Source organism: Ovis canadensis, chromosome 3 (genome assembly GCF_042477335.2).
Source record: "Ovis canadensis isolate MfBH-ARS-UI-01 breed Bighorn chromosome 3, ARS-UI_OviCan_v2, whole genome shotgun sequence".
Classification (NCBI taxonomy): Eukaryota; Metazoa; Chordata; class Mammalia; order Artiodactyla; family Bovidae; genus Ovis; species Ovis canadensis.
In genome coordinates this window covers 104,316,275-104,338,043 of record NC_091247.1, presented here as the reverse complement: position 1 = coordinate 104,338,043, position 21,769 = coordinate 104,316,275, and the positions used below count along the sequence as shown (strand labels likewise).

The following is a 21,769-nucleotide window of genomic DNA, read 5'->3' as shown; positions in this document are numbered from 1 at the left end:
TCCCATCACGGGGACCCACCCTCATGACCTCATCTAAACTAATCACTTCCCAAAGACCTATCCCCATCACTGTTGAGGGTTAGGGCCCCGGCATGCACACACATTTTAGGACACAGTCCAGTCATAGCCAAGTGTATACAAGGAAGATAAAGCACACACTACGATCGGGCTACCAACCAGCAAAGGCAAGCGAAGGGTATACCAGGTTTTATTATTAGTTCTCTTTCAACTTTTCTGTATGTATAGAATCGTTCAAAATAAAAAGTTGAATTTTTAAAAACATTTTTTTGATGTGGACCATTTTCAAAGTCTCTAATGAATTGTTACAAAACTGCTTCTGCCTCTGTTTCATGTTTTTTGGTTATAAGGTGTGGGGGATCTTAGCTCCCCACCAGGCATCAAATCCACACGCCCTGCATTGGAAGGCAGAGTCGACCACTGGACCACCAGAGAAGTACCAGAAAGTTGGAGGAATTTTAAAGTTCTGGTGACATAAAGCCTCAGAAAAGCAGGCACATGAGCAAAGCCTTCAAGAAAATGAAGGGTTCTTCCGCGGGAGTTTTCCAGTGTTGCTTCAAGCTCAGGGCTTGACCCTTCAGTAGACAGGATGAGGCCCACTTGGCGTCAATGTAAAGAACTTCCTGAAAGCTGGAGCTGTCTGTCTGCTCTCAGTTAGGAACCCAACCGCTTCTCCGTGCAAGTGTTCATGCGTAGCCTGGACAGCGGGCAGGGTGCCAAGCAGGGCGCAGGCCAGCACCCAGCTCTGTACGTGAGCGTTGCAGAGGCCCACGTGTACCCACAGTCCATGCCCTCTAACAGGAGGCCTGCTAGCTGAGGGCTTCCCAGCACTGTGGAGGAGCCGCCGCGGTCTTGGGCGTGCATTCGTGTTCACCTCGTCTCCCACAGGCAACATCACACACACACTCAAAACTCATCGTGTGCTCGGAGTCTTCAATGGAGCTGTCACCCGCACCAACCTGCATCCCAGCAGAACCGCCTGTGACCTCACTTCCCACCACGCCCTGGGCTTTGGGGCCCACTGCCCCTCTTCGGCTCCAGGGCTCCAGACCCAGGCCAGAGGCCCTGACGCTCTTCTACCACTGCTCCCACCAAGTCCATCCTTTTAAAGCAGAGGGTGTGGGTTACCAGTGGACCCAGACAAGGAAGTGGAAATGGGTGGTTTGTTTTCAACTGCCAATCTGGTCACCTGGAAAGGCCTTACAGTCTATAGACAAGGTGGTGGGTGGTGTGCCAGTTACTGCCAGGGAAGACCGAACCTTGCTGCTTCCATATGCCAACTCTGCTGGCGGGAACACTCTTTCTGATCAGGAGAAATAACAAGCCCAGTATGCAAGACTTCCTTGACAAGGTACGTCCGAAGACACATTGTTTCATACCAATCCTTATGTATTTATTCACGCATTTGGTAAAAACGTCAGTCAGGAGTGAAATCATTACAATGACCTAAGTACTGTACAATCCAACACCAAGTGCAGAGTCAAACTGCCAAAAAGCACACGAGCAACGCAGAGCTCCTTTGCTCAAGTGTACTCACGGCACTCGCCCATTACCACCCGTCCCAACAGTCACAGGCGCTCAGTTCCAACGCAACCAGGGACTCATCCCTGGGGATGAGGAGGGAGACACAACCGATGAAGAGAAGCGGGACTGTCCGAGGCACCCCTCTGGTCTGCCAACGATGCAGAGACTGCAAGACCTCAAAGAGTGGGGCAGGCATTTCCTTGGCACAAAACTTAGGCCACAAAAAGGTTAAGGGGCTTAATCTCCGCTTTTGCTCCTCTTTCAGCAACACAAAAGGGTAGCAAGTGGGGGTGGGGGAAATCTAGTCATTCATATTCTAAGAAATAAGGGGGAGGAGGAGGATCTGAAGCCCTGAAGCCCATCCCGATGCTCCAAGTCAGACTGCAGTATGACCATAAGCCCCATTAGCCAGGCCAGGCTGATCCCATCTGATTGTGACTTTATCGGAACAGCGTGGTTTGCCTTAATTTTAGCTCAGAAGACGACGAAAAGTTTTTCACAGGGTCACATTAAGTCACATCCCCCTTATATGAGCATTTGGGACCGACTGCATCTGTCTGCTCACACAGCTTGTCTGTAGCTCTGAGAGCTTCCAGGGAGGTGCCCAACCCCCACCTCTCTGCCTTCAGCCTTCCAAGATGGCCTATTTGCAGGCATCAAATCAAACCCAAAGTGTAAAAATAATGCTTGAATCAAAACGGTGCTGTCTATACAGTCCAGACTATGGGAAAAAAATCCTATTCCATTCCCTAATTCCACCCCCCGTCTTTAACACAAAAGTTAAAAAAAACACAACACACAAAGCTAAACTGGATAATGTTTTGAGCATCTCCACTGATCCTATCAAAAACATTGATGACAGAGTCACTGTCTGACAGCGTTAGCTTCCCGGCGTTCTTGGCAAATGGGCTACAGGGGAGGCAGTGGCCCAGACGGACACAGCACATGAACACCGAAGAACTGGCTGACTCAGGGAAACTGCTTTGCGTGGGAACGGCAACGGGAGGCGGAGATCGACATTTCTTGGAACAAACTTTATGTCCCTAGAGACGGGAAGGTGAGGACAAGGCACTTACGCTGCCAAGCGACAGTTCACACCCCCCTTGACACCAGGACTGTGGCCCAGAGTGCCCCTGGCCACGACCCCTCACTGGAGACTCAACCATCCATGTAGTCCAGCTGGACCTTCAGAACCAAAGGAAACCCACCCAAAGTGCTGCAGAACCGAGGATGAGAACGGAATGTGGGCAGAGAAAGCAAAGGATGCTGTCCCCTCCGGCCTGAGGCAAGGCTGGCTCCAGAGGAGCTCCAGGAAACACCAGTTTCAAAACGCGCGGCCCAAGACTGTGACCAGGCCCTTTCGATGCCTCCTCCTTCTGTCCCGATACAGAGCAGCAGGGCTCTGAGCAGTACTGAATCAGCCCGCAGTGGTGGCCACAGCAGACCCCTTCAAACCCACCCTGTTTCACAGCAGAGGGCGTGATGACGCCGAGACAGGACTGGAACCCGCCTGGCCCCGCTTCCCCCAGGGCCTGTCAAGCGTACTCGATGCGGGCAGGCCCACAGCTGCCCTCACTCTTGCGCTCAGAAGATGGGGCGGCAGCTTTGGCCTCATTCCCCACTTCCAAAGGCTTAGATGAGATATAGTCCTTCACTTTGATCTCCATGTTCTTGGCTTTCAGAGTGGCCGTGTGCAGCTTCTCCAGGAAATCTGGCATGCCTGTTGGGAGAGAGGGCAATCTGGGTGGGCGAGCACACAAACCAGCAGGCTCACTATGTTTTCACTGTTCTAGTCACTCAGTCGTGTCTGACTCTTTGCAACCCCATGGACTGTAAGTCTGTCCGTGGGATTTCCAGGCAAGAACACTGGAGTGAGTTTCCGTTTCCCCATCTCCTTCTCTAGGGGATCTTCCAGACCAGGGATCAAGCCTGAGTCTCGGACTCTCTACCACTGAGCCACAGGCTCAAAGTGAGCAGGGCCTGCTTCTTTCCAGGTAGGAAGTCAGTGCCTCCTTATAGAGATCACAGCCTCGCTAATAAACAACCAACGTACAGGAAGTGAAAACCACCCAGGACCTCTGGGATCCTTTGAAAAGGGCTATTGATCAAGCCACCTAAGTCCCCAAAGGCTCTCTTTTATGTGATTCAAACATCACTTATCAGTGGCACAGCCAATTTTGCTGAAAAAATGTCGAACAGTAGAAATACCTAATCTCCTCTCCATTCCCCGCTGAAGGGTAAGACACCGCTTACAGAGAACAAGAGAGAAAATCTCATGAAGCTGTTTCTAAGGGAAGAGACTGGCCAGGAAAAATGCAATCACAGCAGTCACGTGCTGTTGCCTTTGTTAAGAAGGGTGGTGGCCCCTTTCTCCAGTGGACTGTCCTATAACCACATGTTTTAAGGCTTCCAACACGACCTAAGAAGAAAATTTGTAAATGCATTAATGTACACAGTGTGTATTAAGCAAACGTTCTTCGATTCACCTCTGGGCATAGGTTTCATTTTGGGACTCCAGAATGCTCATCCCTCCAAACTGCAGCCGGAGGCTTCACTACCTTCAAGACAGTATTCAACAATGAACTTGGAAGGCCTCCTGGGAGATAAGTGTTAACCTCCCTGAAGCCACTGAGAAGCTAGAGAAAAATGACACGTTCAGCCCAGATACCCAGCCCCGTGCACAAGCACCCACTCACCACTGGAAACCATCCAACTAACGCAGTAGCGAGGAAACACGGTCTGGGGGTTGTCACTATATGTCAGCAAGTAGTCAAAGCCGTTCTGGAAAAGAAAAACAGCAAAGATGAAGGTACCCAAATTAGCCCTCACAGCCTCCGTACCCAGTGCCACAGAATAACCAAGATCGGACTCTGGGGTGGAGAGCGACATTTTTTTTTTAACCCTGAGCAGAAAAGAGTTAACACTGAAGGCCTGAGAGGTTACTATCTAGTGAGGTTGGCCCAACGGTGTCCGGGAACTTGGTGCCTGCCTGACCCCGGTCAATAGTTAAGTACTCCAGGGCTCCCCGTGCCTCCTCTGTGCAAACAATGTGCTTCCTGCTGAGCCCCTGCTCTCCTGCTGTGGTCTGGGATTGTAGGACGTGCTAGGCCTGTGTTGGTGCCTGTGTGACCAGAGCCCAGTACGGACTTTGGGCGCCGAGTCTCCGCTGGGCTTCTCCAGGCAGAATCATCACACGTGTTGCTGCTTTTCTGTGGCTGGAAGAGGGTGTATTCCAAGAGCCCTCAGGGGACAGGGAGTGTGGGGAGCCCGCAGGGACTCCTCCAGACCCTGCCTGCATCTACCCCTTTTCATCCAGCTGTGCATCCTCCCATCTCGGGGATAAATCTTATCCGTGAGTACACTGTCAGCTGGGTCCTATGTGTCTTTCTAGTCAATCTTAGAATGTGGGGGTAGACCTCAACACCTACCCCACCATGTTTAAATATCTTAATCTCTATCGAAACGACATTAACTCTTACTATTATCACTATTAACACTAGCATCAAACATTTACATGGCACTTTCAACTACATGTGAGGAACTGCTTCAGCTCCTCACAACAATCCTATAATGTAGACGCTGCTAATCCCCATTTTACAGATGAGGAAACTGAGCACAAAAAGGCGAAGGGACTTTGCTCAAGCTCATCCACATATTCAACCAGAGCCAAGATGAACCCAGAATCCTGACCACAGGGCCAGGCACCCATTCTCGCTGACTCAGCCCTCTCACTGGTACTGAAGACAAAGATTAAGGAGATTTACAGGGGTCCTGATCCCCGGAGAGGTCTGAAGCAAATATGCTCCACCCAAAAGGTAAGAGAGAACCACTTTTAAAAACTTCTTATTAAATTTGTTATTGTTTCTGTTTTATGTTCTGGCTTTTTGGCTACAGGATCTTAGCTCTCCAGTCAGGGGTCAAACCCAAATCCCTTACACTGGAAGGCAAAATCTTAACCAACAGACTGCCACGGAGGCCCCAAGTTTGCACTTTTCAAAGCAGACTGGCCACAGCTGTAGACAGCAGCACTGTGACTCAAGCCTTTACACCAAAGCCCACCTTCTTCATTCCCTGGGTGAAATGCTGAGTCCTTTATGCACCTACTCAACAGCTCTCTGAACGTCTGCTATGTGTCCGGGCACCGTGCTAGGCACTATACGGGAAATAAGAACACGCCAGTCCTTGCCCTCGGGAGCTTGCAATTAATAGGATAGACAGGTGCTGTAACAGAGATACAGACTGGACACCACAGAAGTAAAGGGGAAGGAGAGGTGAAGCCTGCAGTGGGAACAGTGGCTGGGAGACTGTCTGAGCTAATACACATAAAAAACTTGAAATGATCCTTCCCATAAAACACTTGCACTGAAAAGTCGAAGTCCTCAGCTCTCACACACTACTGCCTGTACTGGAAAAAGTCAAAACCGAAAGCAGCTGCCATCAGGAAGAAGGAATTAAATGGGTAGAAAGAACAGGGATGTAAGCTAAATTCCTCTTGAGAGCGAACAGGCCCAGAAATATGAGAACTTCTAAACGCTGAAGAATGGTATTAAGACTCCTAGAAGCAATGCTCACTTTCAGATTCACACCTGAAACTATATAAGGTGAGCCTGAAATGCAGCACCAGGAGACAGGGGAATTTCCGAGATTAAGTCAGGACTCTGGCCAATAAGAGGGTCCTAGGCAAAAGTGACTGTAAAACAAACCAGATATGCCTAAACTTTTGAGTTGCTGATAGCATCTCTTTTTTCTTTTGGCCGTACCGCAGCACAGCACGCGGGACTGAACCCAGGCCTCTTGAATTGGAAGTATGAGTCTTAACCACTGGACCACCAGGCAAGCCCCATCATTCCTTTAAAAAATAAAAACTTTAACCTTTGGAGGACTGCTTGTTGAAAGAACCAATTCAATATTTTAAAAACTAGTAAAATGAAGGAAACAGATCAGCATCTTTCTTATTTCCCTTTCCTCTGTGAACTACAGGAAATCAGATAGTCAATGTATAAACTTTCAAGTACTGGCTTCCCTGGGGGCTCAGCTGGTCAAGAATCCGCCTGCAATGCAGGAAACCTGTGTTCGATCTCTGGGTTGGGAAGATCCCCTGGAGAAGGGAAGGCTACCCATTCCAGTATTTTGGCCTGGAGAATTCCATGGACTATATAGGCCATGGGGTTGCAAAGAGTTGGACATGACTGAGTGACTTTCAAGTATGTCATCTAATAAATGGAAATAAGCGAAGAAAGAATGAAGAGTTCATACAAATAGTATTTTGTAACTTCTAATAAAATAGTTGAGCTGAGTAATATTCATCAATCACCTCCAAATTCACAAAGAAAGGGATCAGAGCCTTGTCGTGGCGAAGGGGCTTGCTAACTCAGTGAAGCTATGAGCCACGCCATGCAGGGCCGCAAGACCGTCGGTTCACAGTGGAGAGTTCTGACAAAACGTGACCCACTGGAGGAGGGAACGGCAGAACACTCCAGTATACTTGCCGTGAGAACCCCGCGAACTGTATAAAAAGGCAGTATCAGACATTATGTGCCTTTCAATAAAGCAGTCTTGCTCCAAGCAAATAACCTAAATCTGTTCAAGCCTCTAGCTCTAAGTACCCACATACAGGGAACACAGGGGACAGAAAAACACGTTAGACGACACTATGAGAACATAACCAGCAAAATCCAGGACAAAGAAACTGCTTCTTCAATAAACACAATTCCAAGGGGGGAAAAAGGAGGGAGAACTCAAGATATAGATGCAAAGCTATGGTGTGAACACATTTCAGTATCTGGATCTCATCTGAAATCCGGATTCAAATAAATACAAAAAAATTCATGGATCATCAGGAAAGCCTGAACACTACAGATATTAGATATTAGGGAATACGACATTATGTTTTCAAAAAATCTCTCTTCTTTTTGAGATAAATACTAAAATATGTATAGAGGAATTCTTCGGTTCTTGTACAGCAAAACCAGAATCTGCTTCAAAAAAAATCAGGGTTGTGGGAAAGTGACCAGAAAGAGTGCAGATAAAACAAGTCTGGCCAAGAGTGTGGTCACGGCCGGAGTCGGAGGAGGACAGGGTCCGTGGTGTTACTCTCTCCACTTCTCCATCTTTCGTCTACATCTCAAATTTTCCGTGATAAAAAGAGAAACTGGGGAGTTCCATGCTGGCCCGGCAGTGAGCATTCCAGGCTTTCACTGCCGTGGCCTGGGTTCAATCCTGGTCAGAGAACTGAGGTCCAGCAGAGCCACAGAGCACCACACCCTAGCTCAGGATCTGCTTTCCATCTGGCAAATCCAAGCTCAGCTGCCTGGCTCTCAAGTATCTTCTAAACCCGGTCAAGGTACTCACCACTCCTCCCTGAACTCTGCCTTCCTCTCTAAGCACTGAGTCTCTCAACATCCAAGCGTCCCTCCTTCCTTCGCCTGTGGCTGAATTGTACACTCTTGTCTTCTACCTCCAGGGTCTGTCCTGTTTTCCTCTACCTAGAGGCTGCTTTTTTACAAGAACCAACTCAAGTCTTACCTTTCTCCTAAGAGCTTGTCACAACGTGCTACAATACTTACACAGATAATTCATACTGTTCCCCCACCTCAGCTGAAAGAAGCTATTTACTGGTACAACACACTCCGCTGGGGGCCCAACTCTGCCTTAGCTATTTCACGGTCAGGGTTTCCAAAGGCAGTAAGGCTGGGACTCGAGGCACTTTTTTCCCCCCAAATAGGAAATACAAGGACAAGGTTCAGATTTCGCAGCAACATCAAAGAAAAGCATGAGGCATAATTCTAACTCCCACAGTCCCCAGCCTGCCCAGCAAGAGCAACATTATTGCTTCTAATGCAAGGACTTTGAAACATGTTTAACTATACTTACTACACACTGGAAACAACACTTTCTACATTGCCAACCAAGTGCTTTCTCTCTCAGCCTCTCTCTCACATATACTTGTACATATGTAATCAAACAACAGTTCCATAACATATGCGTACATTCAGTTTTTATTTATTCCTTTTCAAGCACTAATTAAGGCTGTCTTCCACTGGCAGGTAGCAACTCATGGTTTGAACAACACTGCTCTATGGAACTTCACCAGTGGTCCACTGGTTAAGACTCTGAGCTTCCAATGTAGGAGTTTGATCCCTGGTGGTGAAGATCCCATGTGCAAAAAAAACCCCACATTGCTCTAAAACAGTACAAACGTCAGCATACAGCTCCCCGTAAACCACCACACTGACTGAGGAAAACCACGGTTTCTGTCACACTTAGAAGAGTCCCATTATATAGGTGGTGTAAATAAAACAGTTGCTGAAAACAAAAGCATGGCTAAGAGAACAGTCATACAGCTCCAAAACACAAGTAACTGATGGGGAGAAACAGTGATTTCAAAGTAAACAGGACTAAAAACAGCAACCACCACAATCAATATGTACGCTCAACAGAGGTTTGGCTAAAACATCAAAAACAAAACGCCACACTAAGCTGAAGAAAATATTCTTTGCAAAGAAAGGTCATAAAATGTTTGAGAGAGCAGACAGCATTGATAAGGAAACAGGAGTCCAGAAGCGTGTCACGTGTTCTGCCCACTGCGGGGAATTCTGACGGAACGGTCGCTCACTCTGGCTCCTCAGAATGCTGCCAACAAGCCTGTATGAGTCAGGGCCGCCGTCTTCTCATGACTGCCCCCCAGGTAACAGGAGCCAAGGGGTCATCACTACTTTGTCTCAAGGGTTTTCCAGGTACACCACTCCACAGGAGGGGTCCTGAAGTGTGGTTCCCAGGCCAGCAGCACCAGCCTCCCCTGGGAGCTTAAGACATGCAAATTCTCAGGCCACAGCCCAGCACTGTTTAAGCAAGCTCCAGTGGATCCGATGCAAGCCAAGCTGGAGATGCCCTCCCCAGTTCAGACAAAAGGCATTCCTTGAGAAAATCCCACTAACCCATCACATCCCAGATGATGTACGACTCACCTCATCAAATGACTTGTGTGGACGGATAACCATCTGGGACTCGTATGATCGGACCCTGACAAATTCCGGAGACTCTGGCACACTCGGGTGCTCCACAGCACTGGCAAGGAGAGAAGAGAGAGAGACTGAGGACTGTCTATACACAGGACCACCGGAGCTGGGGCCACGAAGTAAAGGCAGCCTCTTGACTTTTAAATGGCTACATCAGAAAAGTCACGAATGAACACACACCAGCTTCTAAAGACAGAGTGCGTTTCAGTGTTTCCTGCCTCAGCAGGCTTTGTGTTGAAGAGGACAGTGTCTCTTTAATTATCAGCATTAAGGAACCGAAGGATTACTTTGATGAAAGGTTTGCATCCCTTCAACCCTCTGAGACAGTCACATTCTCACTGGGACGCACGGCGCCCCGGCTTCACTCACAAGACAAGCAGACTCCCACCAGACACGTGTGAATGAAGGCCAAGCTGCAGGAACTCGGCAGGAGCCCCCGCTCAGCACACATACCGTGACACCAACACCATCACGTTGTTTTCCTCATCCACGCTGTACCGCCGAACGTACACATAATCCCGTGAGTACATCGGGTACTAAAGAAGAGGAGAGGTGGGAGGATCAGGGCTCTGTCTCATGTGGGCGCGATCAAAGCAAAACCAGAGGGACAATACTCACAGGAAAATGGGTCACCCAGTGAAGAACCTCAGAGCCACTGACCACATCCCTCTCAATCACTTCCAGCTTGATCACCAGGGCGTCCCACTTTTTCCTATATTCTGTATCCAGCTACAGAAAGAGCAAAGACCATGGAGACCCAAGAAATCCAAAACAAAGCTACAGAAGACTTCTCGGAAGAGCGGGCCTCTTACCCAAGAGCCTTCTGAAACAGTGATCTGACCTAAGGGCGGTGCCCAAGTGTCAAAGACACAGCTGTGTTACTACTACAGATGAGTCCTTTAATAAAATCCCTTCCTGTAGGCCAATCCCATTACTTTGAAAGTGAATCTTAAAAAAAACAAAAACCCACAAGTGTAAGAAAAAAATATTGTCATAGACATGTCTAGAGAAAATACAGTAGACAGTGATAGAAATTTGTAAGGGTGAATTAATTCCAAAAGGTTTTAAACAGACAGAAAGTCCAAAAGTACGGGCAGACACCTCACACAAATACCAGTTGCATTATTTTTAAAATCTCTAACATCACTAAGAACCAAGGAATCTCAAAGTAAGACACGTCATACACATTCAAATCAACAAAAATTCAATACAGATTGACAGAATTCAGTGCTTAGCAGAAAAGCGTGCACTTGTGTGTTAGCAGTGGGTATTGTAATCACCAAACTAGTTACCCGAAGTCCAGTAAAACATGAGAACTCCAGGAAGGAAAAAACAATTTTTGTAGAACTCCAGGTGATCCCAGCTCCCCTTTTCTGTATTTCCCCGCAAGGAAGAACAGTTTTGAACACATACTCTTATCTTTATTAAACAAACACCTTTACTATGGACAAGTTCCAGACTGCTAAGTCTTGACTGCATCTGTACACGGCAGGGGAAGGACACTGCTAAGCCAACAGGTAAAACTGGAATACAAAGATTCTATCAGAGTTGCATCAGTTAAATTTGCTGACTTTGTTATAATGGTACCATGGCTAGTTAGGAGAATATGTCCAGTTTTTTAGGAAATACACACTGAAGGGTTTTGGAATAAAGGGTATGTAACTTCCCCTCAAATTGTTTAGGGGGAAAAAACTATAAAGTCTTATAAAATATATTAAAGCACTCAAATCCTTCCTCTATTTGATCTTCCCAACAGTGAGCAGAACTGGCCTCATCCCCAGCAGGCAAACTGTAAGTCAAAGGCTCACCCAGAGGCTATCTGACGTGAAATGAGGGGCAGAGGGATGGACTGAAGCCAACATCTTGTAAGTCAGAGAAATCACTCATGTGGACGATGGCAAGAGGACTTCTAGGCTTAGCCACTCCTCATCTGGGAGGAGAAACGTTCTCACCTGAACATTGAAGAACTGCCGTGGTGTCACGTCCGTGTAGGTTCCGAACACTAGAACAGAGAACAAGCAAGGTTTGCCACACTCATCACCGGCTCTATTCCTATCACGTGACTGCATTCCAAAGGCAGAGTACTGACGTGCACATCTTAAAGGCAGATTCAGAAACCAGAAGTCACACCGGGGCAGCAAAGTATGGCAGAGACAGTCGTTAGCAGAGCGTAACAAAGACAAGGAGACGCTTGTCATCAGTGCAGTCGCTCAGTCGTGTCTGACTCTCCGCGACCCCATGAACCAGCACGCCAGGCCTCCCTGTCCATCACCAACTCCCGGAGTCCAACCGAACTCATGTCCATTGAGTTGGTGATGCCATCCAGCCAGCTCACCCTCTCTCGTCCCCTTCTCCTCCTGCCCTCAATCTTTCCCAGCATCAGGGTCTTTTCAAACGAGTCAGTTCTTTGCATCAGGTGGCCAAAGTACTGGAGTCTCAGCTTCAACATCAGTCTCTCCAATGAACACCCAAGACTGATCTCCTTTAGGATGGACTGGTTGGGTCTCCTTGCAGTCCAAGGGACTCTCAGGAGTCTTCTCCAACACCACAGTTCAAAAGCATCAATTCTTTGGCGCTCAGCCTTCTTTATAGTCCAACTCTCACATCCATACATGACCACTGGAAAAACCATAGCCTTGACTAGACAGACGTCTGTTGGCAAAGTAATAGCTCTGCTTTTCAATATCCTGTCTAGGTTGGTCATAACTTTCCTTCCAAGGAGTAAGCGTCTTTTAAATTCATGGCTGCGATCACCATCTGCAGTGATTTTGGAGCCCAGAAAAATAAAGTCAGCCACTGTGTCCACTGTTTCCCCGTCTATCTGCCATGAAGTGATGGGACCGGGTGCCATGATCCCTGTCATCAGGGAGAGGAAAAACAGCAGCACACCAGGGCAGTGCTCCCGGGACAAAACCAGAATGGAGAGTGTAAGAGAACAGAGTGCCGGGCACCTGCCGGGGCGAAACACAGCCCCAGCAGCCGGGCGGGACTCACCTCGGTACTGGTAAAGGTGGGTGCCTGAAATGGGACGCCGCCACAGCTTGAAGTGTTTCTTATCCATCACCATCTCCCACGGCTGCTCTTTGCCTCCTGAATCTTCAACCCCTTCTGTCTGGGATTTTGGTTCTGGGGGGTGGCGCTCAGCTCCAGAGCTCCGAAACATACCTGACATTTCCTCCAACCGTTTCATCTCATCAATGGATCTGGACAGGAGAAAAACAGGCATGGTGGGGTGGTTGGAGTCAGCCCTAAAAAATGAACTAGCCACACAAAGACTTACACAGAGCAGTGTGGGTTTGAAACAGTATAAAGTGTAGGGAATAAAAATACAAGTTCCTGAGTCTGAATCCCAGTCTAACATTCATCAATGAGAATATTAAATCACTTAACAATCCCTATTTCTTAACCTATAAATTGAGGATGATAATAGTACCTACACTTCAAAGGTTGATTATAAAAATTAAATTTACGTGTAAAGTGCTTAATACTAGCCATATAATTAGCCCTCACATTTTATGCCTATGAAATGTCATTTGATATCCTTTGCCAGGTTTTAAATTTGGTTGTCTTCCTATCACATTGTAAGAGTACCCACATATTTTTCCTGCTTTATTTTAAAGAGAGATAATTCACTTGCTATAAAAAATTCCACTTTTACTGTATGGATATATCCTATGGATATATCACACTTTGTTTACCCATTCATCAGCTGATGGACATGCGGGTATTTTCTATTTTTTGGCTATTATGCATAATACTGCTACAGATATCTGCATACACCTTGCATACAGATGAAAGCTTTCAGTTTCTTTGGTAAATTCCTAGGGGCAGATTTACTGGGTCTGGGAAACTAACTTTTTGAGCAAGTGCCAAATTATTTTCCAAAGCAGTTTTTCCATTTCTAAATTCACACCAGCAATGTACGAAGGTTCCAACGGCTTCACATCATTGCCAACACTTGTTAATGTCCATATTTGTGATTCCAGCAATCCTAGTGAGTATAATGACTAATGACGTTGAGCATATTTTTATGTGCTTATGGACTATTTGTGTATCTTCTTCGGAGAAAAGATCTATTGAAATCTTTGTTTTAAATTGGGTTGTCTTTACTGTCAAGTTTTATTTATTTATTTTTTTGAACAGAAGCAATGATTTATTGGTAATGGAAATGAGTGAAATATTGAAAGTCTCTGGCGAGAATCAAGCAATTATCCAGGAGCTGTAGATCTGACTGCAATATGGTCTTCCAGTGTCTTTTGTACCTTTAGTGGCTTTCTCCTTTTTTGCCAACTACTCGTTTGAAGTCATGCATATTTGTTGCCTGGACTGGAGTCCCAATAAAAGTAAAATATGAAATTCTTGTTGTTGGCAGGACATTTACATATGTAAGCTCTGCATGATTTGGCATGATAATGTTGAAGGGTCAAAATTAAATTATTTACAGGGAATACTGAAAGAGTATGAAAATCAAGATTACAATGGGCAGAATGTCACTGAAATTTTACTAAAATTCTAATTTTTACTGAGGAAAATCTTGGCAGTTATATTTTCTGATACTCCATCATTCATTCTATTCCTTAAAATGTTAAAAGAAAACAAAGGCACGCTGGAAATCAGTCCCCAAAACTACCCTGCGCTTGGCATGTTTTTTTAAGCTCGTCTCTGTATGTGTTCAGTAGCTTCAATCGTGTCCAACTCTCTGCAACCCCGTAGACTGTAGTCCACCAGGCTCCTCTGTCCATGGGAGTCTCCAGGCAAGAGCCCAGGAGTGGGCTGCCATGTCCTTCTCCATACTGTCAAGTTTTAAAAGTTCTTCATATATGCTGAACCAAAGTCTCCTGTTAAATATTTACAAATATTTTCTGACTTTGTGGGCTGTCTTTCCACTTTCTTAAGAGTAACTTTTGCTGTACAGAAGTTTTCAATTTTGATGAAATCAAATTAATCTATTTTTTCTTTGACTGTTCACATTCTTGGTGTTATATCTAAGAAACCACTGCCTAGTCCAGTATCTTAAGAACTTATGCCTATATTTTCTTCCACAAGTTTTAGTTTACATTTAGGTCTTTGACACATTTTAATTTTTGTGTAGAGTGTGAAGTATGGGGTGTAAATTCACTATTTCGCAAATGCATCTCCAGTTGTCCCAGCACCATTTAAAAAAAAAAAAACAAACACGGTTTTCCCTTTAATCTTTAAACAGCAGTTAGCAAAGCAAGACTGCTGGCTGACTCTGTCACTTTTACAATTCAAGACTGAAGATACCACCTACTGATATGTTCTGTCTGAAACGCCCTTTCTTACTCCTCTTTAACCTTCAAAACCCGCACAAAGGGATTTGCCTGGTGGTGCAGTGGCTAAGTCTCTGTGCTCCCAATGCCAAGGGACACAGTTCAATCCCCGGTCAGGGAACTAGGTCCCACATATGAGTTCGTATGGCACAACTAAAGATACCATGTGCCGTAACCGAGACACAGTGCAGTCAATAACTAAAAATATTAAAAAAAAAAAAAAAACCAAAAACATAAAGTTCAAGGTTAACTCCAAGAAAGGGGTAACCACACACATTTCCTTTTGTTCCTCTACAGAAGCATACGCACTATATTATAATTAATCTATCTTTATGCCTATCCTCCTTACTAGAATGGCTCCTAGCAAGCAACTGGTAAACATTACACACTCAGTAAGCGTTTGCAGAATAAACTGAGTAAAATAAATGTGCAGGGAGCAACTTCACTTTCACTTTTCACTCTCATGCATTGGAGAAGGAAATGGCAACCCACTCCGGTTTCTTGCCTGGAGAATCCCAGGGACAGAAGAGCCTGGTAGGCTGCCATCTCTGGGGTCACACAGAGTCGGACACGACTGAAGCGACTTAGCCGCAGCAGCAGGCCTCAATAATTCAAATTCTTATTAAAAGATTACATTAATACACTGCTTTAGAAGTCGAAAATTCAAAATCATACCAGTAACCCCCGATTAAAACTTTAGAGCCATCCAGACGGCAGTGCAGAGATCTGGGTTCTAGTCCCAGCTCTGCCAACTCAAGCTGTGATTTACAAGTCATTTTACCTCCAAAGGCTCCCCCGTTCCACCTGTAACATGAACACATTATTCCTTGAAGGTTTATTCCAATTCTCTGATTTTTTAACTTTGAACTTCAATGAAAAGTATTTATGTACGAGGACATTTGTGTTTTGACCTCCTGAAATCTTTTCCTACTGAGGAGAACCCCCAAATAGGTGAGATACAGCCCAGTCTCTTCTGCCCTAGCAGTGATCACGTTAACGCCTAATCCAATGAGGTTAATCAGAGGCTTCTGGTAAGTCTTGAGGAAATCACCCGAGGCACAAGACCTTTCAGATTTCCTCACTCATCTGGAGGGAGAAATGCAACTGATCTGGGGAAACAAAGCCAGCAACACTGCCCACAGCAAGGCATTCCTGTAGCGGGCCTTGGCTATCCTCCAAGCCAACTTGGGTCCTCTTTGGCCTTGCAGCAATGCTCTGTGTGTCCTAACACCTTTCTGATTAAACCCTTTTTGAAGAAAGTTAACCAGTATCAGTTTCTCTGTTTGCAACTGATAACCCTAGCCAGTCCATTTATATTGATGTTCTGATGAAAAATGTTTAACCATTTTTTTAAAGTTTCAATGTGAATTAAACATTGCAAAACAGGACTGACTGCTACCGTTGCAAAAACCATAGAGAAATAGGGAAGGAAATTTAGAGTAGGCAATAAGGTCTTACAGAGGAGAAAGCAAAAGTAAAGACACAGCTAGCTTTGGCTGTGAGAACAAGAATGCAGGCATCACGTAGACCAATCGTGGCCTGCTGAGGACTAGTAAAGCACCCTTCAACGAAAGTTAAGCTGGACTCTTGAATGTCCTTACCACATAATGAAGAGGGACAGGAACGTCTTGAGAAAAATACATCAGAGGCTCATAAAATTATATAGTAATATGGTTTTAAGAAAATTAAACTATATGACTACAGGCAATATTTTTAATGGCCTTCTAAGACTTAAAGTGGTATGGAGTTTCTGACCCACTGCTTAATCAGCCTCTTAAGATTAAAGGTCACTAGGTGACCCTGAAAAAATCATGAGACTGAGTCCCTAGAGGGGATAGCAATGTCCTGGGAAGGCATGACACTCACTCTTTGTACAGCACAATAAAAACGCTAGAAGAAGGCTGCATCATGAAAACGTCAGTGATCACTGTCCCAGGTTTAAGAATCTCAGAGGGGTCTCAATTTCTAAATGCTGACATGCATTTAGCACATGCAACATCATCAGCACAGTCACTATTATTTGTGTGAAGGAAAAAAAAACAAAACCTCTATGTATCCCATTATTCTGCTGTGTCAAATCTCATTTGGAGGGGATGGTTGCCTACACCTTGTTATCTAAGAGGCTTAAGTAACAAGGGAGAAGTAAGGACAAAAGAGATTAAACCCAGAATAGCAGCAGAACCAGATTAGTAAGAGGATCAAAGAAAGATAGTCAATGCCTTCCTTTCTTCAAAACAGTCATTTCAACATTTAAGAAAGGCTGTATGGAAAGCTATGGAAACTGAAGGCATAAAATCATGAAAACAGAAAAAGAAGTATAATTATATTAGGCTCATCTAGGGGAATCCTACCCTAAGTGTAGAGTTTAATATAAGGCCGCAAAATGACTCACATGAAGCCATTCCTGTAATGAGTAATTTACCAAAGTAACACTGCTGTGTTTCAATGATCCCCTCCTCAAATTCCCAACTTATTGGGAATTCCCAATAATTCTCAAATTACTGTCAAAGTTAAAGACCTTGAAGAACAACTGTCATGGGACAAACCCAGAAATGAGACATCAGTAGCTCCTTGCAATTCTGACCCAACTGGATAACCATCAGATAATGAAGACAATCTCAAAAAAAAAACAACACCTCAGCTTTTACATAGTTCTGATTATCTAAGAATGTATGAGAGTAAAAACATCCTTAAGTGACAGCGGGGGGGGGGGGGGGGGGGAGTCCCTTTAAGTCAAAAGGACTTTTTCTTGGTCATTATTTATCTAATTAATAGCACAGTGAAAAGTTTAAAGGCTGAAATAGGAAAATGGCCAATTTTCTTCATGCAACTTTACTGGTACATATTTATTCAAATTTCTAGAGCAATGAATTGTAAGTTTTTTTAAAAAGAAGAGGGAAATTAACGGAACATCTTCCGCTAGTCTTTCATATTTCTTAACTTGCTTTTCGTTCCTGTAATTTTTTTTAATGTTCCAAAATAAAAAAAAATTACTATTAATATTTTTCCATAAGATTTGCCCTGTGCTCACAGAATGCCAGTCAACAGCAAACACAGTGGTTAAAAGTTATTTGTCTGGTCATTTAATTAAAGTCAATCAGGTAAGAAAGCATTAAAATAAGCGTTAAAATACCTGATTTCTATAGCTGGACCATCAATGAGCACAATTTACTTCTTTCCTCAAATTTTTGTGCTGATTCTCAATTAATGAGTTCCTATTTAAGATGTTCACATTCAAAAAGGGAGCCTTACAGCCCACCACTGCGTAACAGCCGCCGTATCAGAATGAGTGTGTACCAGGACAAGCTGGTACAGAAATGGCACAGAAGAGCCAAAGGCTGTGATTTAGGGGCCATGGGACAATCACGCTCTTCTTCCACGAACAATGAAAGAAATGCACATGTCCCGAAGCACAGTGGACTCTGCTCATTCTGGAGGCCACCCAAAATCATCTAACCAGCGCCAACAGAATCTAAGATCTTCCAGCCTCAGCAGCGCATCCTGTAAAGCACCAAGCCTAAGCGCGGACGGGAAGGGAGTCTGGGGGGAGAATGGCTATGTGTATATATATGTCTGAGTCCCTTTGCTGTTCACCTGAAACTACCGCAACATTGTTAGTTGGCTATACCAATACGAAAGTTTAAAATATACATAAAAACCCCACCAAACCTAAAAAGGCTAACCGGTACCCAGAATATCTTATTCAATAAAATACTGGGAATTCCCTAGTAGTCCAGTAGTTAAGATCCATTGCTTTCATTGCCAAGGGCGTGGTTTGGATCCCCAGCCAGAAAACTAAGACCCAGCAAGCCGCACACAGTGCGCTCAGAATTAATTAATAATAAAATACAAATATGACAAGCTAGGAGAACAAAGACCTTTGAAATCACCGTACAACCTACATACAGTTGACAGCATATCACCTGCCACCCCCCCAATCAAGATAACATTTTTTAAAATCCTCAAAATGGACTTGAACAAACTTTAAGTATATGACTGAACTCAAGCATGAACTGGACATGGAGAGTTAAATGAGGGCCTTTACTGGAACAAGGCTGGAGAGGGTCAAAAAGGGCACCTTAAATGCTCTTACTGGCCTTTGTCTAAGCTTCTGTATTAACCCCAAGTGGGTTAATACAGAACAATACCTCTTTAGGAGCTGGATTAGAATCAAGTGCTTCAACTGTCTGATTTCTTTCTCCCACAGCGGGTAGTTGACTATGGACTCAAATGTTTACCACATCTATTTCTTATCCTATTTCTCCCCTCCAGCTCCTGGAAACGGGAGACCTACTGAACAGAGAGGTTCTAAAACATATCATCAATAAAAATACATGATGAAAAAGTATGAAACCTATCACCCGGGCCCCAACACTATTCAACTCCTATTCCCAACAGGGCACCCAGAGGCCCTTTCCTGGTCTTTCTTTCCCAAACCAAATCCAACTAGGAATTTTTCCCTCAAACTTCATGACTGTGGAACATGGGTATTCCATCATCATCAAAAAATTCCATCATCATCAAAAACAGAATGCAAATTCAAACAGTTGATTGGTAATTTTACAACTAAAAAGTTACCTTCCCATATTTCTCACACCTGAGAACAAAATACCCCAAAACACTAACAGAAACTAGGCAGATCACCTCTCATGCTTTGATACCTTCACGTTTTTGAGTAAGGTTGTTCATGGTTATGAGTTTAAAATGCATCTGTAAAACAGTCCTTTTTACTGCTAGGAAAATTATTACCAGCTCTAAAGATACACTTTGCATTTACCGACAACTCACAATGTTGCCTGGCATCTGGGTGCTACACTTCCAGACAGATCACAGTATTAACTTTACTGAAATATTTCCACTTTCGCCTAACCAAAAGTGTGAAATAACATAAGAGAAGACTAGAACAGACTTGTATCGGAATTTATCTGAGGTAGGGGGACTATCCGAGGTTCTTGAAATCAGTTTCAGAGTTCAGGGGGCAGAATATGTGGAGAGACACACATTTTTTGTTAAAATATATATATACACACAGCAACACTGTAAAGCAAGACCCAAAGCAAGGTTTCCTCATGATTTTACATGAAAACTGTAAGGGCTCAGTTTAGAACCATAGATTAACAAATTCAACTAATGGTACCATACTTCTCACAGAAGTTTTTGATGATGACAACGTGATTACAGAGCCTAAGAAAACTGTCGGAGTTCTAGTGGAAGTAGCAAGAAAAACTGACCTAATTCTTCCAGGTTAAACTGTGTGGGTTACTGGTTTGTCCCCGGAGGGCAGAATCTCCAGTCTCATAATCCTGCCATGAGTCACAATGACAGAAGCGCTCTCCTGGCATTTCTCACGAAATCCCATTTGGAACAATGTAACTTTGTAAATTGGTTATCTACATCCTCAGGTCCATTTTAAAACCTGTTTGGTTTTTGCACCTTCTGTGCATGGGTGCTTGCTCAGTAGTCCTAATCTCTGCGACCCCAGGCCCCTCTGTCCATGCAATTTTCCAGGCAAGAATACTGGAGTGGGTTGCCATTTCCTCCTCCAGGGGATCTTCCCCAACCAGGGATCGAACCCACGTCTCATGCATTGGCAGGCGGATCTTTTACCACTGTGCCACCTGGGCAGCCTTTGCATCTTCCTGAAAGAATGAAAGATTACGTGAGCAATAGCTTACATGTCTTCAATACCAACTTCCCACGTTATTTTTAATTAGTCAAAAAAAAAAAAAATTGGCCGCACCCTGCGGCATATGAGATTTTAGTTCCCTGACCAGGGATGGAACCTGCGCCTCCCTGAATTAGAAACGCATTCTTCTTAATCACTGGACCACCAGGGAAGTCCCCTAAACGTTATTTCTATAGTGGCACGCTCCCCCAAAGTCCCCCTCTCCACTAGCCTACACCTGCAGTTATTTCTAATTCAACAAATCAAGTTAACCCGCAGAGGCAATGTAGAACGTAACTTGCATCGTCACTTCCAGTACCACCCGGTCAACGGGAGACAGTGATCACCAAGGCCGGCCCCAGGTTTCAAGGTTTCCACCTCCCAGCCCCCCCGCCCCCACCCCAGAGAGGAAGCACGACCTCGCCACCAAGCCCACCTCTGCAACTCCTCCTCCCGGATCCTCTCCTCGTCCCACACGAACACGCCGGCGAGCGCCGCCATCAAAGCAGAGGCATGGCCCGGGCGTCCACGCAGCCGGCGCCAGAGGCGACCGAGGAGGACGCGGCGCGAGCTCTCCGAGTACAGGCGGCCGTAGAGCTGCGCGATCTGCTGCGCGCGCCGCACGCGCAGGCCCGTCACGAAGCGGCACTGATTGGCCAGCAGGGCGAGCAGGCCCCCACCCCGCGCGCCCGCGCGCCCGGCCGCCGCCGCCGCCGCGCCCACCAGCCAGGCGGCCAGGCCGGCCGGCGGCCTACGCGGGAACATGCCGCCCGCTCACCCCGCCGGGGCCCCGTGCACACGCCGCGCGCCCGGCGGAGCGCGACACCTCGCTCACGGCGCCAAAGGAACAAGGCCGGGAGGGTGCGGGCGCCCTCTCGCCGAGTCCTCCTAGTTGGCCGGCCCCGAAGTCGCCTCGCGGTCTAACAGGTCCTTCATCTCCCTCTGCAGCAACCGCTGGGGAGAAGTCTCCTTCAAGAGAGAGTCGGTCGAGGCACCGGCCGCGGCGTGGGCCCGCGACCACTGCAGCAGGCTCTCCGCGGTTCCGGCTGCAACGCTGGAGGGCCGACAGCGGGACAGCCCTTTCGGCCCCTGCCTCCTCGGCCTCCCCAGGCCGGCGCCAGGGGCCGGGGTACAGAGCGCGCGAAAAGCGAAGAAGCTGGCGCAGAGATCCCAAGCGTTCCGCGTTCACCACATGCGCGGCCAACTTGCACCCTACACCCAGTCTCCGCCTCCCGGCCCTGATTGGGCGCGGC

General features: G+C 45.9%; 1 protein-coding gene across 1 annotated transcript; it reads right to left on the bottom strand.

The window, feature by feature from the left end:
- Positions 1-1,389: 1,389 nt before the first annotated feature.
- Positions 1,390-21,764, bottom strand: STARD7 (StAR related lipid transfer domain containing 7). The gene is made up of 8 exons (XM_069583953.1): positions 20,953-21,764; positions 12,555-12,763; positions 11,513-11,562; positions 10,179-10,289; positions 10,014-10,096; positions 9,510-9,609; positions 4,239-4,323; positions 1,390-3,262 (listed from the first exon to the last, which is right to left on the bottom strand). Exons 1-8 carry the CDS (start codon positions 21,279-21,281, stop codon positions 3,078-3,080), a joined length of 1,152 nt encoding a protein of 383 aa, XP_069440054.1. The 5' UTR covers positions 21,282-21,764; the 3' UTR covers positions 1,390-3,077.
- Between the last annotated feature and the right edge of the window lie 5 nt (positions 21,765-21,769).